The sequence below is a fragment of the Salminus brasiliensis genome, chromosome 23 (genome assembly GCF_030463535.1).
Source record: "Salminus brasiliensis chromosome 23, fSalBra1.hap2, whole genome shotgun sequence".
Taxonomy (NCBI): Eukaryota; Metazoa; Chordata; class Actinopteri; order Characiformes; family Bryconidae; genus Salminus; species Salminus brasiliensis.
This window is the reverse complement of record NC_132900.1, coordinates 1,936,540-1,954,178: the sequence shown is the minus strand read 5'-3', so window position 1 is coordinate 1,954,178 and position 17,639 is coordinate 1,936,540. Positions and strand designations below refer to the sequence as shown.

Here is a 17,639-nt window from a genome sequence, read left to right as displayed (position 1 = left end):
ATATAGATAAATAATAAACAATATTCAGCCCCGCACCTGCGTCCCGCCTCCGGCTCCGGCTCCGGCTCCAGCTCCGTCTACAGAGCGAACCGAACGGAACCCAAACCGATCGCCAGCGTTCTCAGCGAGCTTCAGACGGGTTTCTGCGGGAGTAATCTCAGCCTGCTCAGGTTAAAGGAGATCCTGCTCTGCTTCAGAGTCGTCCACTAAATGAGGTGGATTTAGTGGAGAGGGATAAAGTTTAAGTCAGTCAAAAGCCACTAATCTGGCCCACACCGCCTCAGCCCATCCATCTGATTCTGGGGCAGCCAGAGCTATTCATCTATCAAGAGGGTCTGGGCGGGCGATCGATTCGTGCCGGGCGGCTCGAAAAACTCCTTCAGAGGTGATTGCAATTACCCAGACTGTTTTCTTGTTTTTAGAAAGCTTTAAGCCTCATTTGACGCTGAGGGCATGTCAACCACGTCCCCCTAAACACCCAGCTGCTCAGCTCTTCATCGCTGGCAGAAGAGTCATGCTACTAAAGCGGGTGTCATTCTTCTCTGCAGCGCTGGATGAGATGCACTAATTAGTGTTTCTTAAGTTTAAAGCTATGAAGTCAGGTGTTCTTGATATGAACAGGATATTTAACAAAATACTATTTCCTAAAGACAAACTATTTTTATTTTTAATTTTTACATTTCGTAATTTTTCATTACTAGATGCACGTTTCCACATGTCAGTTCTGACCAACGTGACATTTGCACTTAAAATTTCCCCAAATAAATCTATTAATCAACTATATCTACTATAAAAAAAATAATTATTAAAGAAATCATATATTCTTTAATAAATCTTTAACATTTTCATGGGATTTTCTTGTTGTTGTTTTTTTGTCCCTGTTCTGACCACACCATCACGACAAATAAACCGAGAAACTATTTTTTTAGTAAGTTTGTTGGACTAATAATGTAAAGAAAAGTTTATTTTAAACTTGCTGGCATGTGGGCTAATAAATTACATGACTACCTGTGGCAATTTTAGCATTTTATTAAATTTATCACCCTGTTACACACCAACTTCTCATATTTTATTGTGAATATGGGTCTAATATCTGAATAAAAGGACAATAATAATAATGATTTCATTCCTGGGAAGGGGAATTTTTTTTTTTTGGGGGGGGGGGGGGTGTAATCCCCTATAGAACATGCTTTTGGTCATCTTCACGTGTTCCCATACCAACCTCATCTACCGATTTTGACAGTAATTGGACCTCCAGATTGTCCCTGAAGAAGCTTCTACAGTGGGGAAAAAAAGTATTTAGTCAGTCACCAATTGTGCAGGTTCTCCCACTCCCACTGTAATTGACATCATAGGTAGACTCAACAATGAGAAACAAACTGAGGATAAAAGATCTAAAAATCACATTGTCTGATTTTTAAAGAATTTATTTGCAAATAATGGTGGAAAATAAGTATTTGGTCGCTTACAAACAAGCAAGATTTCTGTCTGTCACAGACCTGTAACTTCTTCTTTAAGAGGCTTCTCTGTCCTCCACTCATTACCTGAATTAATGGCACCTGTTTGAACTGGTTAACAGTATAAAAGACACCTGCCCACAACCTCAAACAGTCCCACTCCAAACTCCACTATGGTGAAGATCAAAGAGCTGTTGAAGGACACCAGAAACAGAACTGTAGACCTGCACCAGGCTGGGAAGACTGAATCTGCAATAGGCAGCAGCTTGGTGTGAAGAAATCTACTGTGGAGCAATAATCAGAAAATGGGAGACCTACAAGACCACTGCTAATCTCCCTCCATCAGGGGCTCCACGCAAGATCTCAGCCCGTGGGGTCAAAATGATCACAAGAACAGTGAGCAAAAATCCCAGAACCACACGGGGGGACCTAGTGAATGACCTGCAGAAAGCTGGACCAACGTTACAAAGGCTACCGTCAGTAACACACTACGCCGCCAGGGACTCAGATCCTGCAGTGCCAGACGTGTTCCCCTGCTTAAGCCAGTACATATCCGGCCCGTCTGAAGTTCGCTAGAGAGCATTTAGATGTTCTGGAAGAGTTTTGGGAGAATGTCTTATGGTCAGATGAAACCAAAGTAGAACTGTTTGGTACAAACACAACTCGCTGTGTTTGGAGGAGAGTGAATGCTGAGTTGCATCCAAAGAACACCATACCAACTGTGAAGCATGGGGGCGGCAACATCATGCTTTGGGGCTGTTTCTCTGCAAAGGGACTAGGACGACTGGTCCGTGTACATGAAAGAATGAATGGGGCAGAGTATTGTATTGTTAGATTTTGAGTGCAAACCTCCTTCCATCAGCAAGGGCATTGAAGATGAAACGTGGCTGGGTCTTTCAGCATGACAATGATCCCAAGCACACTGCCAGGGCAACAAAGGAGTGGCTTCGTAAGAAGCATTTCAAGGTCCTGGAGTGGCCTAGCCAGTCTCCAGATCTCAACCCCATAGGAAACCTTTGGAGGAAGTTGAAAGTCTGTGTTGCCGCCGACAGCCCCAAAACATCACTGCTCTAGAGGAGATCTGCATGGAGGAATGGGCCAACATACCAGCAATGGTGTGAGCCAACCTTGTGAAGACTTACAGAAAACGTCTGACCTCTGTCATTGCCAACAAATGATATATAACAGTATTGAGATAAACTTTTGTTATTGACCAAATACTTATTTTCCACCATTATTTGCAAAGAAATTCTTTATAAATCAGACAATGTGATTTTCTGAATTTTTTTCTCATTTTGTCTCTCATAGTTGAGTCTACCTATGATGTCAATTACAGCCTCTCTCATCTTTTTAAGTGGGAGAACTTGCACAATATATATATATATAACCAGATACCTATGGGTAGCCCGACTGGGACTGGGAAAAGACGTCCATCAGTTCCATGTTGGTCACAGGTTAAAGCACCAGCGAATGGTTTCAGCTATGAAGGAACGTCAGGTTAGGCTAAACTCACGGCAATAAAAAGCTAAACAGCATCAGAACACAAGCCGCGGGAAATCGAAAGGTGTTTACGGGCGTCAATCTTGTGGAAACTGCTAAAGTGGGCTCTATAACTGCGACAGTACAGTCGAGAGCATAATGGCTTTGTCAAAGCGCTGCTCGTCGCCAGTAAAACGAGGCTCCACATCACCGCAGTGATGGAGGTAAGAGTGTTATGGTGCGTGCGGAGGGTTTTATGGTCACCTGAGCGCAGCTGCTTGATTCGGCCGTTGCTGCTGTTGATGTCGACAGGCAGGAAGTCCTTGAACCAGGAGATTTCGGGGTCGGGGTGGCCGCTGGCGGCGCAGAGCATGGTGGCGGTGCGCGTCCGCTCCACGACTTTCAGCTGGGGACCCATGTCGATGCTGGGAAAGCCAGGAGGAATCTCAGTCTCTGAAATAGAGAAGATAAAAGAGACTCAGCGAGAGGAAGACAGGGCGGCACAATTAGTCTAGTGTTGGTTAGCTGTATATAGGCCTCCTATGCTACAGCAATGAGGCCAGGTACCCTATCAAACCCAGAAAATGCAGCAGAAATTGAATATAAAGCGACTATATAAAAAAATATTTTTTTAGCCATGTAGTTTTAACCAATTTAAAAAATGATTCTGATTCATGCTCAGGCTCAGAAAACGAAGAAAATTTAAAGAGGCAACTATTCAAAACAGAAACTATTCAATGTGTGGTATTTGTCAGGTTAGCATCCCTCAGCCTTTTCACTATCCAATGTATTCTCATGCACTGAGGCCAAACACCTCACAACAATGATGCTGCCACCACCATGCTTCAAAGCTGAGAAAGTGTTAGATCAGAGCCATCAGGCTTCAACAACAGACATACTTCCAAGTGCCACCTTTAGCCTCTCAGATATGGCCTTTTAGGGTTAAATGACCTCTGTAGAACTGTAAACCCAAACCCGGAGCCATTTAGGAGCTTCTCACAGTGTTACTCAGCGTCAGTATTTCAGTGTGTACTGCTCGTGCTGTAAGCGTATAGTTTTGATTAGTATACAAGGTTATATACTTATAAGTTTATACTATTTTTATAATAGTAATTGTAAATGTGTAATTAGAATAATGTGTAAATATTGTTAAAAATATTAAGGTGTTATTATTGTTATTATAGCTGCTCTTTGGTCAATAATGCCGGAATTTGACATTTCTAAATCTGGTTCATTTATTCTGCTTTAAGCTTTATTCACTAGGATCATATTTCCATCAGTGCCACCTTTAGCATCTCAGATCTGGACTTTTAAGGGTTAAATGAACTCTGTAGAACCGTAAACCCAAACCCGGAGCTTTTCAAGCGTGTCTGGTTTCAGTGCGTACTGCTCGTGCTGTGAGCGTATGGTAATGCTGTGTCTAATTAAGATGTACAAGAAGCATCAGGTTGCTCTCTGCCTAAACCTTTAATGCCGCGAGGAGAACGGGCTGTTCTGGAACATGCAAAACAGTCGGAGTGCAAAACACACGTGTGTGTGTGTGTGTGTGTGTGTAGGTGTGAATGTGTGAAGTGCATGTAGTAAAGGTTAGTAACTACCTGCATATATAAATATATATATATATGTGTGTGTGTGTGTGTGTGTGTGTGTGTGTGTGCATCTATATTGTGTATGTTAATCTGCTTCTCCAAGGAGCTTCTGAAGAAAGTCTAAGAGCCCTCTTTTAAAGTTCCTGGAGCGAGAATAAACCCGGCGCTGCTGAAGAAAGACAAGCTGAAGACGCTGGAGTTGTGTTTACTCGCTGTGTGGAGACATGTCATATTTCAGGTTCTAAAGCTGGGCGTGCGAGAAACTGCAGACAGAAGAAACACACGAGTCTCTCAGGCCGGGTTTCGGGTGACAGAGTGACGTCTCACGAAGCGTTCGTTAACCCAGACAGACCAAATCCTGCACCGTTTACAGACAACTCCAGATTATCCTTTATTTCAGTGAGTCAGATTCTTCACCGTTCCCCCGAGCAACTATAGACACTGGGTAAACCGGCGAGCTCCAGAATGGGCTGAACCTGAGGCCAGATCTGGGATTCCTGATTTTACTGTTAAAACAAGAACAGTACGATTGAAACACTGTTCAACCTAAAACACACACCTCTAAAAGACAAAAAATAATAAAGTACAATAATAAAGAGCATGCAAAACAATAGAGGAATAAAAAAAATAAGAAAATCGACTTTGCTGAAATTATGTAAATTGTTTTTTAATATTATATAGTATTAGTGGTTTGTATATATTAACATATTTTAAGGAACATAAATGATGGGACTATTGTTAAGGTGTACCGTACCGTAAAGTGTCTACGGGCGATGTAGAACGTGCTTTATAGGGGTTAATAATAATAATAATAATAATAATAATAATAATAATAAAGCTGCTCTTTGGTCAATAACACCAGAATAAGACATTTATAAATCTAATTTATTCATTCTTCTTTAAGCTTTATTCATTATGAACTTAGAGACCCGTTATGTGAAAATCACCAAGATTTGCAATATTATTTGCAATAATACACAATAAACACTTAATGCAAAAAAAGTAAATTTAAATATATATATATATATATATATATATATATATATATATATATATATATATATATATATATATATATATATATATATTAGTGATTAGTATATAAGTTAAGGTATCCGTTGCTAATGGAACACTTTCTAGATGTAATTAATTGATAATTAAATTATTATTATTATATCTGCTCTTTGGACAATGAAGCCTGTATTAGATATTTCTAAATCTGACTTATTCATTATTATTTATATTATTATTAATAATATATAATTAATAATATATAATATTATTATTATATAATAACAGAAAATCACCAACAGTTGCAGTATTATTTCCAATAATGCACATTAAACACTTGTTACCACCCTGTTATTCACATTATGTAACATTAATTCTTACTTACCTTTCCTGCTTTATGTGAGTTTATTGAGTTAATGATCTCTATTACATCAAGAAGTGTTCCATATTCTGAAATGAGGTTCTATTCATCGCTTATTACAGAACATAAAGCACTTAAGTGTTTAATGAGTCGATTTGCATCAGAAATTCGTTCTCTAATCGTGATAAAACTGAATCAGTATGAGTTCAGTGCAGGAGGTCAGTGGATCAGTGTTCAGCCACTAATAAAAAGACTATACAGCACTAAATAATGTGCGTAACAGGGTGGTAAAGTGTTTACTATGCAGGATTACAGCTATTAATTGAATGCGTAATGTATAGTGAATAAATCAAAATTACAGATGTCTAATTTAGGCTTTACTGATCAAAGAACCAGACTCTATTATTATACTTTATATTGTTAGCCCTGCCTCAACACAACCTAAAGTAGCTGAATGCATTCATCTGAAGGGGTGTCCACAAACTTTTACACCCCAAACATGCACGGACATGGTCCCGTTACTGTAGTGCTAGGATTATCTGAACTGGTAGAGACAGAGAGAGAGAGAGAGAGAGAGAGAGAGAGAGAGCGTTCAGTGTGATGCTTGCTCGACCATTTAAGGATCATCTCTGTGCTAAGTTGCTTTGGAGAAAGGCAGCCCTGGTCCTTATTTTCAGACAGACATCCAGTCAGGAGGAAGCGCAGCGGCTGAGATCTGTAACAGATACGAGGTGGAAGCCTGCCATCTGCATCACTTCCACCTTTCATTCAGCTGAGCGTCAGGACAGGAAACGGGGGACGAGAACTCCAGAACTCCACCTTTCCTTAAAGTGATGGTTCAGCAAATCCATAAATATGAATAAATTATTTATTTAAAAATGTACACAGCCCACTCCACACCCCCCTCATTGCTCCAGATGTGGTCCATTTAGCCAAGCCATCTTTGGAGCTTTTGTAAATCAAATGGACAAAAATATTGGGACACCTCTTAACCACTAAATTCAGGTGTCTGATTCAGTCCCATTCATTCAGCCACAGGTGTATAAAATCCAGCCCCGAGCCCATCAGTGAAAGAACGGGAGGTTCTGCAGAGCTCACTGAACTCCAGCGTGGTTCTGTATGGTGAAATTTGGTGAAATTTCCTCCCTCCTAGATCTTCCTCCATCAGCTGTGAGTGGTGTTATTATTGAACAGTGGAAGAGTTTAGGAGGAACAGCTCACAGAGAGCAGCTCAGCCACCGAGTGTCTGTCAGACCACGTAAAGTTACAGAGCGGGGTCAGGGCCGAGTGCTGAGCTCAGAGCAGAGTGCAGAAAAGCCTCCAACTGACTCAGTAACTGCAGCAGAGCTCCAGACCTGCTGCTGCTGGTAGAGCTTAGAGCAAAGAGGGACCGGCTCCATATTAATAATGCCTATGGGTTGAGAATGGGTGCTATTTAAAAAAGCGCCATGTACAGCAAGTGCAGGTGTCCCAATACTTTTGTCCATATAGTGTAGTTTGTAGTCGATGGGAAATTTTACAGGGAGCCGGTGGAGCCTTTGAAGAACTGGGTGATGTGATGAATGGATGGGGTTTTAGAGGCGATACGGGCGTGAGGATCATGTTAATTTAAAAAACAATTTTTTTTTTTTTTTGGGTGCATATCATAAGCTAAATCGTCATGGGGAAAACCCAGCAGAAACATCTCACTCAGTCTGAAGTCTGAAGTCTTCCCCTGGTTGCTCATCATAGACGTGGGCACGGCCACAGATGGTAGCTTACAGCTGAAGAGCCTGCCAACAGTGGTCGTATTGTTTCCCTGGAGTTGTTATGACAAGGTGCCTGGCTCTGGCGAAATGATGCATTCGGCCTGTAATTGGACTGCCATCTTGCAGGAAGGCTGGGAGAAGCGTACGAAACGCTGGAATGAAGTGATGGTCAAAGGCAGGAGACGCAAGCCTGGCAGATGTGCTTCCAGAACTGGCAAGACGGGTTCATTATGAGCCGCAGTTAAAAACAACACGCTCCCCCATCCAGGAGAACTGTGGAAGCTATAGTCTGCGTCCTGTAGGCCTGAAAAAGCCTTCCTGCTGGCAGCTCCTTCAGTTCTACAAGAACCATTCGGACGCCTGAATGTTTCTATAGCAACAAAAAGGCTTGATAGAAGTCAAAGAACCCCTTTTTCATTACTACACTACATTGACAAAAGTATTGGGACACCTGCTTCCTTTGCTTCCATTGCAATCCTGCTTTTGTTGGAGTAACTGTCTCTCTACTGTCCAGGGAAGAAGGCGGCTTTCGGAGGAGCATTGCTGTGAGGATTTGACTGTATACAGCGGCAAGAGTCTCAGTGAGGTCAGGATGTTGTTGGATGATGATGATGATGATGATGATGACCACTCCACCTCATCATCCCCTACTTTATACCCCTTTATATCTAACATTTGCCTGGTTTAAGAGAGCCAGAGAATATGGCAGTGTTTCTCTGCAGGGACTCAACCCTTCATGCTTTCTTTTTTGAATTATGGTGGAGCTCCATCCAATACTTTTGCTTTCAGGATAAGCTGGGGTGGTGCTCATCCATCCAACATCCTGACCTCACTAATGCTCTGGTCACTGAATGCCATCAAATCCTCACAGCAATGCTCCTCCTCCAAAATCTAGTAGAAAGTCTTCTTCTCTGGACAGTAGAGACAGTTACTCCAACAGAAGCAGGAAAAACACTTTTTAATAGCCTTGATTTTGGCAGAAACAATGAACGAGCAGGTGTCCAAATACTTTTGTCCTTTATTACTATATTAACTTTAGTAGTATATAACCTTTCGCTGCTAAATAGAACCATTTCATAAAAGGTTCTTTAGGAGATTCATACACAACAGTCTTTCCATCATAAAATTACCAACAATTCAAGCAGTCGGATGTTTTTTGGAGGTCATGTGAGGTCATCCATACAGAACCCTTGAAGATACTTCACAGGCTTTTTTTCTCGTGTGTGTGTGTGTGTGTGTGTGTGTGTGTGTGTGTGTGTGTATATATGTCACACTGTGCAGGTATTTACTACATGACAGAAGTACAGGTTTAAACCTGTGATATTACATACACCCACGCTGGAGCGTTAAGGGTCACCTCCGTAATGCCGCCCGCTGTGTTAATGGCAGCCGATCCTGATGGAAACGAATGGTAAAAAAGCTGAAGCCCGAACAGCTCCACAGAGCTCCACGCCGTCTGGATCCCACACGGTTTCAGATGACTGCAGGCTGAGACTTGTGGCCTTTCGAAAGTATAAAAGTGTGCAATCTGACAGCTACACCAGAAACAGGTTTCAGGCTTCCTGAGCAGCTCCTCGCTACTCGCCTTTTAACCCTCACAGGGCTGACAGGACGCACAGGGAGCCAACAGGCTTCAGAAAAGGCTCCAGCCGCTTCATTATCAGAGGCTACTTTTATACGCCATTCCTGAGCAGCGGGTCTGAACCTGCCGAGAACCGAGCTTCAGCAAGGGTTTTACACTAAAGTTGAGTTAAAGAGCCGAGGTATTCAGAGGAAACATTTTAGAGGTGAGGCTCAATTTGTAAAGAAGGAGGAGGTGGGGGTGTAATTATCCTGCTCCAAAATAAATAAATAAATAATAATAATAATAAAAAAAGAATAGAAGCATTACCAAAATCCAGAGGTGTCAAGTAATGAGGTACAAATACTTAATTACCTTAGAAATACTTTGAAATTACAAATACTTAATTACCTTAGAAATACTTTGAAATTACAAATTAGAAATACTTTGAAATTACAAATTAGAAATACTTCGAAATTACAAATACTTAATTACCTTAGAAATACTTCGAAATTACAAATTAGAAATACTTTAAAATTACAAATTAGAAATACTTCAAAATTACAAATACTTAATTACCTTAGAAATACTTCGAAATTACAAATACTTAATGACCTTAGAAATACTTCGAAATTACAAATTAGAAATACTTCAAAATTACAAATACTTAATTACCTTAGAAATACTTCGAAATTACAAATACTTAATTACCTTAGAAATGCTTCGAAATGTTGGTTATCTACTTTACTGGAGTAATTATTTTTCAGCCGACTTTTTACATTTATTAAAAATAATAAATGTATAAATACAATAAAATAAAAGTCCTACAAAAGGTTCTCAGAGTGATGACACAAAAGAAACCTGTTTGATTCTATAAAAAATAATAATAATAATAATTCAAAAATACAATAAAATAAATTAAATGTTCGTAGAAGAGACGAGTGTGAGTGTGAAGAACCCTTTAAAAGCTTGGAGAACACGGTTCTATACAATACAATACCAAAACAGAACCAATGTACATTAAATGTTTGAAAGAACCTTTAAACTGGTGGAAAGAAATTGTGCACACACTATATGGACAAAAGTATTGGGACGCTTCTTCATTCACATTACTTGAAGAGTTGATCCTGCTTCTGTTGGAGTAACTGTCTCTACTGTCCAGAGAAGAAGACTTTCTACTAGATTTTGGAGGAGGAACATTGCTGTGAGGATTTGATTGCATTCAGAAACAAGAAGAGCATTAGTGGGGTCAGGATGTTGGATGATGATGATCACCACCCCACCTCCATCATCATACTACCTTTATACAGGGACTAGATAAGCTGTGTGTGTGTGTGTGTGTGTGTGTGTGTGTGTGTGTGTGTGTGTGTGTGTGTGTGTGTGTGCATTTGCACATCTGTGTCAGCAATAGGTTCAACGTACAGTAGCTCAATGCATTTATTAGAAGGGGTGTCCACAAATATTTGCACATATAGTGTTTATGGCAGTTTACGTTATCTTTGTATGCTCAAAGAACCCTGAGGTGTGTGTGAAGTGTGACTGTGAGAGTGTGTGTGTGTGTGAGTGTGTGTGTGTTTGGCAGAGTTGTGGTGGGAAGAGACCGTCCAATGGGATAAAAGAGAAAGCAGGGGTCGGGCGGGGGTACGGAGGGGGGGAGGTTCACATGCCAACCTCCTGCCAGCTCCAATTACCACGGCGACTGGAGCATGGCGTGCAGGGCGACGGGTCTAATCAGAACCCTGCTGCAAAACCTCCAGCCTCCGCCCTCGGAGCGCGGTGCAGAACCGGCCCTGACACACACACACACACACACACACACACACACACACACACACACACACACACGGGCCCACAGGCTCAGCCCCAGCCATTCTCACCCACAACAAACCCTCTACAGCGGGACAGGTGCAAATAATAATCCAAATATATATAATAATAATCCCCCCCCCCCGACGCCCCGCCACACCCCCACCTCCACCCCCCACGCACCCAGAGGAGTGAGGAGTGAGACACACCGAGTGCAAATGTTTAACCAGGGACAGTGCAAAGGTCTCCGCAGTGGAAGATAAGCAGTGAACAGTAAGCCGGGTCAGGCCGTACAGCAGTCAGTTCCCCCATACACTAAACACTGGAACATTGCTGTGAGGAGCATTTGATTGCATTTAGCTTCCATATGAGAGTGATAACATCAACAACCTCAAAGGAATTGGATGGAGCTCCACCACTCCAGAGAATACCTCCACCTCTCCACTGTGAGAGGACGACCAGAACAAAGGACAGACCACCCCAGACCTCCAGGGTCCAGACCTCTAAGCCTCGCTCCTCTCCTCTCGCTGTACCGGAGCCTCGCTCCTCTCCTCTCGCTGTACAGTAAATAAAAGCTTACAGGTGTAGAAGGGAAGTGCTTTGCGGGGGCGGCGCTGTGGGCGGTGGTCCAGCAGCTGGCTGTTTATCAGCGCTGGCTGTGGGGAGAGAGGGGTAATGCAGGTCCTGACCTTTTAAATAACACACTTTTCTCACAGAGCAGAATATTCAGCTTCAGCTCCCCCCAGACAGACACTTCATCAATACCGGCCAGCAGAGCCCACTCTCTCTCCCTCCTCTACACACACCTCTCTCTACCACTCTCTCTCCCTCACCTCTACTACTCTCTCTCAATCATCTCTACACACACCTCTCTCTACCACTCTCTCTCCCTCACCTCTACTACTCTCTCTCAATCATCTCTACACACACCTCGCACCACCACTCTCTCTCCCTCACCTCTACTACTCTCTCTCAATCATCTCTACACACACCTCGCACCACCACTCTCTCTCTCACCTCTACACACACCTCACTCTACCACTCTCTCTCCCTCACCTCTACACACACCTCACTCTACCACTCTCTCTCCCTCACCTCTACACACACCTCACTCTACCACTCTCTCTCTCTCACCTCTACACACACCTCACTCTACCACTCTCTCTCTCTCACCTCTACACACACCTCACTCTACCACTCTCTCTCCCTCACCTCTACACACACCTCACTCTACCACTCTCTCTCTCTCTCTCTCTCCTCTACACACACCTCACTCTACCACTCTCTCACCTCTTTTACTCTCTCTCCCTCCTCTACACACACCTCTCTCTACCACTCTCTCTCCCTCACCTCTACTACTCTCTCTCAATCATCTCTACACACACCTCTCTCTACCACTCTCTCTCCCTCACCTCTACTACTCTCTCTCAATCATCTCTACACACACCTCGCACCACCACTCTCTCTCTCACCTCTACACACACCTCACTCTACCACTCTCTCTCTCTCTCACCTCTACACACACCTCTCTCTACCACTCTCTCACCTTTTTTACTCTCTCTCAATCATCTCTACACACACCTCACTCTACCACTCTCTCTCTCTCATCTTCACACATCTCACTCTACCACTCTCTCTCTCTCATCTTCACACATCTCACTCTACCACTCTCACCTCTAAACACATCTCACTCTACCACTCTCTCTCTCTCATCTCTACACACACCTCACTCTACCACTCTCACCTCTAAACACATCTCACTCTACCACTCTCTCTCTCTCATCTCTACACACACCTCACTCTACCACTCTCTCACTTCTACACACACACACCTCACTCTACCCCCATTCTCTCTCAGCTCTACACACACCTCACTCTCTCACCTCTACATTCGCCTCTCTCGCTCTAACCTCTACACATGCCTTTCAGTCTCTCCATCTCCCTCCATCACCTCTACACATACACCTCTCTCACTCTCTCTCTCTCTCCCCTACCTGTGCAAATACCTCTCTCTCACTTCAACACACCATTCTCACTCCCTCTACACCCCCATCTCTCTGTCTCTCTCTCTCTCTCGAGGATGATCTACAGTGCTGCTGCTGACACCGTACCCTTTATTTATTCTGCTGCACCGCTTTCAACATAACAGCACATGTGACCCACTACCACCGCTGAAGGGTGGGTCGCTAAATCTGCTCCAATGCAGCAAACCCAGTCACCTTGAGCGCCTGCCGACCGAGTACAAATCACGGCCTCCAGCAGCCGCCCCCCGCCACTCCCCGCAGCAACGTACGAAACCCACCTCCCCCCGAACATCTGAGGAGACTCCACGACTGTCCCCGAGCTCCACTGACGACACGTACCACACACTTCAAGTACCAAACACAACCGGCCTCGCCTTTAAGACATGTGACATATGTAAATAAGCTCTATTCTGATTGGCTGCCATGTACTGCATGCACTTCAGGCAGCAACACTGCTTATAACTTCAGCGTGGCTAAACTGCAGTAGGCTACGTATATGCAAGCGGCATCCTGACAAAACAACGCACTGTCCAAATGTTTGTGGACACTCCTTCTAATGTATGCAACTTTCAGCAAATACGCACACACACACAGCTGGTCTAGTCCCTGTAGAGAAATACGGCCAATAGAATAGGACTCTCTGGAGCAGATGGTGAAAATGAACCCATTGCCAGGCGTGGGCTAGAGGAGGGGTATGAAGCCCCCCAGCATTGAAGAGCTGTGGAGCAGTGGAAGAGCTGTGTTCTCTGGAATGATGGTGGTGGTGGTGGAGCTCCATCCAGACACAAAAGCCCCTTGATTTTAGAAGAAACAATGAACATGTGAGCAGGTGTCCCAATACTTTTGTCCTGATAGTGTCTTTAGGTTTTCCATGGCATTGGCCCGGTCATATTACTGTGTGTTTATAAAACTGTACCTGTGAAATAAATAAAGGTGTTTCCCGTTCCATCAGAGCTCATCAGATCCGTCTGCTACAGCGGTTTGGCGCCGCGGAGCTGGAAGTGTTTAGACTGTAGTGGAGAGAATTTACAGCACGCCTCTGCGATTTGAGTGGAGCTGTTTAAGCGTAATTGTTGTCGATGGCGGCTGCTTTAATGTGTCTGAGGAAAGGTGGTGAGAATGGTGGAACATGGCAGCTTTCCTTAATTAAATCCCTCTCGCCTCGACGCGACTGACAGGTCCGACTTTCTCTTCCAGCCGGAGAGACCGAACAGCACGCAGATCAAACGGAGCCGCGCCTCCGCCGGGGCGCCCGCCGCTAAGACTCTGTTAGAGGAGCGCAGAGACGCTCGCTAATCAGATACCAAAGCTACAGCAGGGCCCGGCGACTCCCCCGTCATCTGTAACCGGTCGCCCACCGCAGCGGATCGACTGATGAACTCAGACGGACGAGGCCGTGGCCGGGACGGAGATCAGTCTGTGAGGGACGTGAGCGATCAGGGCTGGACGATATGATAGGGCAGTATCGGTATCGCGATAACGTCACACAGCACGCTGTACTGAGGATACGACAGGTACGGGCAGTGCCACTACTAACAGAGAGGGTTCTTCCAGGGTTCTTTAGCAAAGGAAACGGTTCTGTTTAAAACGATGGCAATCCAAAGAACCGCTGGGATGCTTAAAAGCTCTTTTAAATGTTCCTTTAAAAGAACCATAAAGGGTTCTTTTGCTCTGCATAAAGGGTTCTGTCTACTTAGATGATTGGTTCCATTGCCTAAAGGGTTCTTCGCCTACTTGAAGGATTGGTTCCCTGCTTAAAAGGTTATTTGCCGATATAAAGTTCTTTTTCCTAGCCTAAAGGGTTCTGTCTACTTAGATGATTGGTTGCCTGCTTTAAGGGCTCTTTCCCTTGTCTAAAGGGTTCTTTCCCTGCCTAAAGGGTTCTTTACCTACTTAGTGGATTAGTTCCCTGCTTAAAGGGTTCTTTCCCTCGTCTAAAGGGTTCTATTCCTTTGTTTAAAGGGTTCTTTACCTACTTAGTGGATTGGTTCCCTGCTTAAAGGGTTCTTTCTCTTGTCTAAAGGGTTCTTTCTCTTGTCTAAAGGGTTCTTTCTCTTGTCTAAAGGGTTCTTCGCCTACTTAGTGGATTGGTTCCCTGCTTTAAGGGTTCTTTCCCTCGTCTAAAGGGTTCTTCGCCTACTTAGTAGATTGGTTCCCTGCTTTAAGGGTTCTTTCCCTCGTCTAAAGGGTTCTTCGCCTACTTAGTGGGTCAATTCCTTGCTAAAAGGGTTCTTTCCCTGCTTAAAGGGTTCTTTCTCTTGTCTAAAGGGTTCTTTCTCTTGTCTAAAGGGTTCTTCACCTACTTAGTGAATTGGTTCCCTGCTTAAAGTGTCCCCTCCCAGCTTAAAAGTCGGAGAACCTTTCACAAATGGTTCTATATAACCCTAAGCCGGTTCATTCATCAACAATCAACAATCCAGTTCATATAGTTCTGTATAGAATCATGCCAATCCAAAGAACCTTCCTTGGCGGTTCCTTGGCTGCTTTGAGGGTTCCCATTTTCATCCCGACAGTGCTGGGTTGAGAACCACCATCCATCATTCCAGAGAACACAGCTCTTCCACTGCTCCTCCACAGCGACCTTAGGTCCAAGCGAAGCTCCTCCAGACGGCACCTGAACAGCAGTGGATGCCTGGATGCCTTTCAGATGCACCACGTAGGTCTTCAACCCTCACTGTCGACGTTCCTAACGGAAACCTCAGCCCAGAGCGCAATCAGACATCTCATTCCCGTCAACTCCAGACTCCGAGTGAGGTGAAGGCCGCGAGCCGCTGATTTTCTATTTCTGCAGAGTCCTTGAAGCTTGCAGCGGTAGATGCGGCTCCAAACAGCAGGTGAGCGATTCCAGCCAGCCATATTGCGCGAGTCCTTGGGAGAGGCTCCTCTCGACAGGCGCAGTTTGTTACTGTCAAGCGGCTCGTGATCTACAGCGCCGGGCCGCGGGCCAGCAGATGGTGGGAGAAATTAAACTTGTGACACAGACTGCCGACTGGAGCTAAGGAGACGGTTAGAGACCACACCTGTAGGTGGACCTGCTTTACGTCGAGTTTCCCATGTGAAAACCGGCTCGGACCCGGTGTTCACCCCCGCGGGACGAGCTGGGGCCTGCCGCTGGAATGAGTGCCAGCTTCCGGTGGAAACGTTTACAGTTGCTAAACATGGTGGTGACATCTGCGATGGCTGAGGGCCAAGGTTCTGCGTTCTGCTCTGATGGGCCATAACATTAAAACCACCTGCTTGATACTGTGTAGGCCCACAAGACCTGTCCTGAAGGTCACGGGTTCAATCCCCGTACGGGACACAAGAGCTCCAGGTTCGGCAAACTGCCACTGTTGGGCCTTAAGCAAGGCCTTTCAGCCTCTCTGCTGCCCGGGCATGTGTGTGTGTGTGTGCTCACTGCCCTTAGTTCACTAATGTGTGTGTGTGTGTGTGTGTTTGTGTGTGTTCACTACCATAGATGTGTCAAATGGGAGGACACATTTACTTTCAGCAGCAGGTGGGGCCTCCATGAGCATCAATAAGCCTTGGGACCCCACTGTCCCATTTTAGAGCACTTTTGGTACTGGTACTGACCACTGCATACTGGAAACACCCACCACACCCCAAGACCTGCCTGATGTTCTGGAGATGTTCTGACCCAGTCACTGTCTAGAACATCACAGTTGGGTTCTTGTCAAAGCGTCTCAGATCCATTGTCCTTCTAAAACATCTCCTTCAAATGCTGACTGTAGATGCACCCCTCGACAGGAGCCACTGGAACCAACTGGAACCAGATCACTAATGCCATTCTCCTCAGCTGTCAGTGGTCTTAATGTTATGGCTGACGCTCTCCTGACTTTCTGTATTCTGTAGCTGCTTGCCGGTCGTGTAGTGCTCTCGGTGGGTCCGCCGACACTGAGCGGCCTCCGAAATCCCCTTGATTCCTCGGCACGCTGCGCGTAATGCTTATCAATTACGTTGTCGGGACGTACAGGCAGGACACTCAGCTGCGGGGGGGAATAGCCCTGAACGCTTTATAAGGGAATAAAGGACAGGAATAACGAGCACGGATCAATCACTCACACACACGCCCTCCCCCGGGGTGCACTGTGGGTACTCATCTGTGAGAATGGGGTGTATCCGCCTGCTCAGGTCATCCTTTATAGAATTACATGGTTGATGATTCGATCAGACAATGTTTCATTTAGATGTGGTTCATATTACTTATTTGTTTTATTTATTTCTTTATTTTCTTTATTTTCTTTCTTTATTCGTTTATTTTATTCATTTCATTTTTTATTTACTATATTTATTTGTCATTTATTTTATTTGTCTTTATTTTCTTTTTCTTTTTTATTTATTTATGTATTCATTCTCTTTATTTTATTTCTTTCTTTCTTTTGTTATTTATTTTTTAATTCTCTTTATTTTATTTATTTTATTTGTTTATTTCTTTATTCTCTTTATTTTTTACATTTATTTTATTTCTTTATTTCTTTATTTTATTTCCTTCTTTTTATTTATTTATTTATTTAATTCATTCATTTTAGTCATTTCGTTCTGGGTCTGTAGGGGTTGCATATAAAATGTATTATTACTGTTACTGACATTAAAATGAACAATC

The 17,639-nt window shown here is 44.0% G+C and overlaps 1 protein-coding gene across 1 annotated transcript in view; it reads right to left on the bottom strand.

Annotated features, from left to right (window-relative positions):
• ptprfb (protein tyrosine phosphatase receptor type Fb) overlaps positions 1-17,639 on the bottom strand; it is a 247,580-nt gene that overhangs the window by 110,593 nt on the left and 119,348 nt on the right. The window contains exon 5 of the mRNA XM_072669416.1: positions 3,201-3,389. Within this exon, the coding sequence (XP_072525517.1) occupies positions 3,201-3,389 (189 nt within the window). The remainder of the gene's footprint in view (positions 1-3,200; positions 3,390-17,639) is intronic.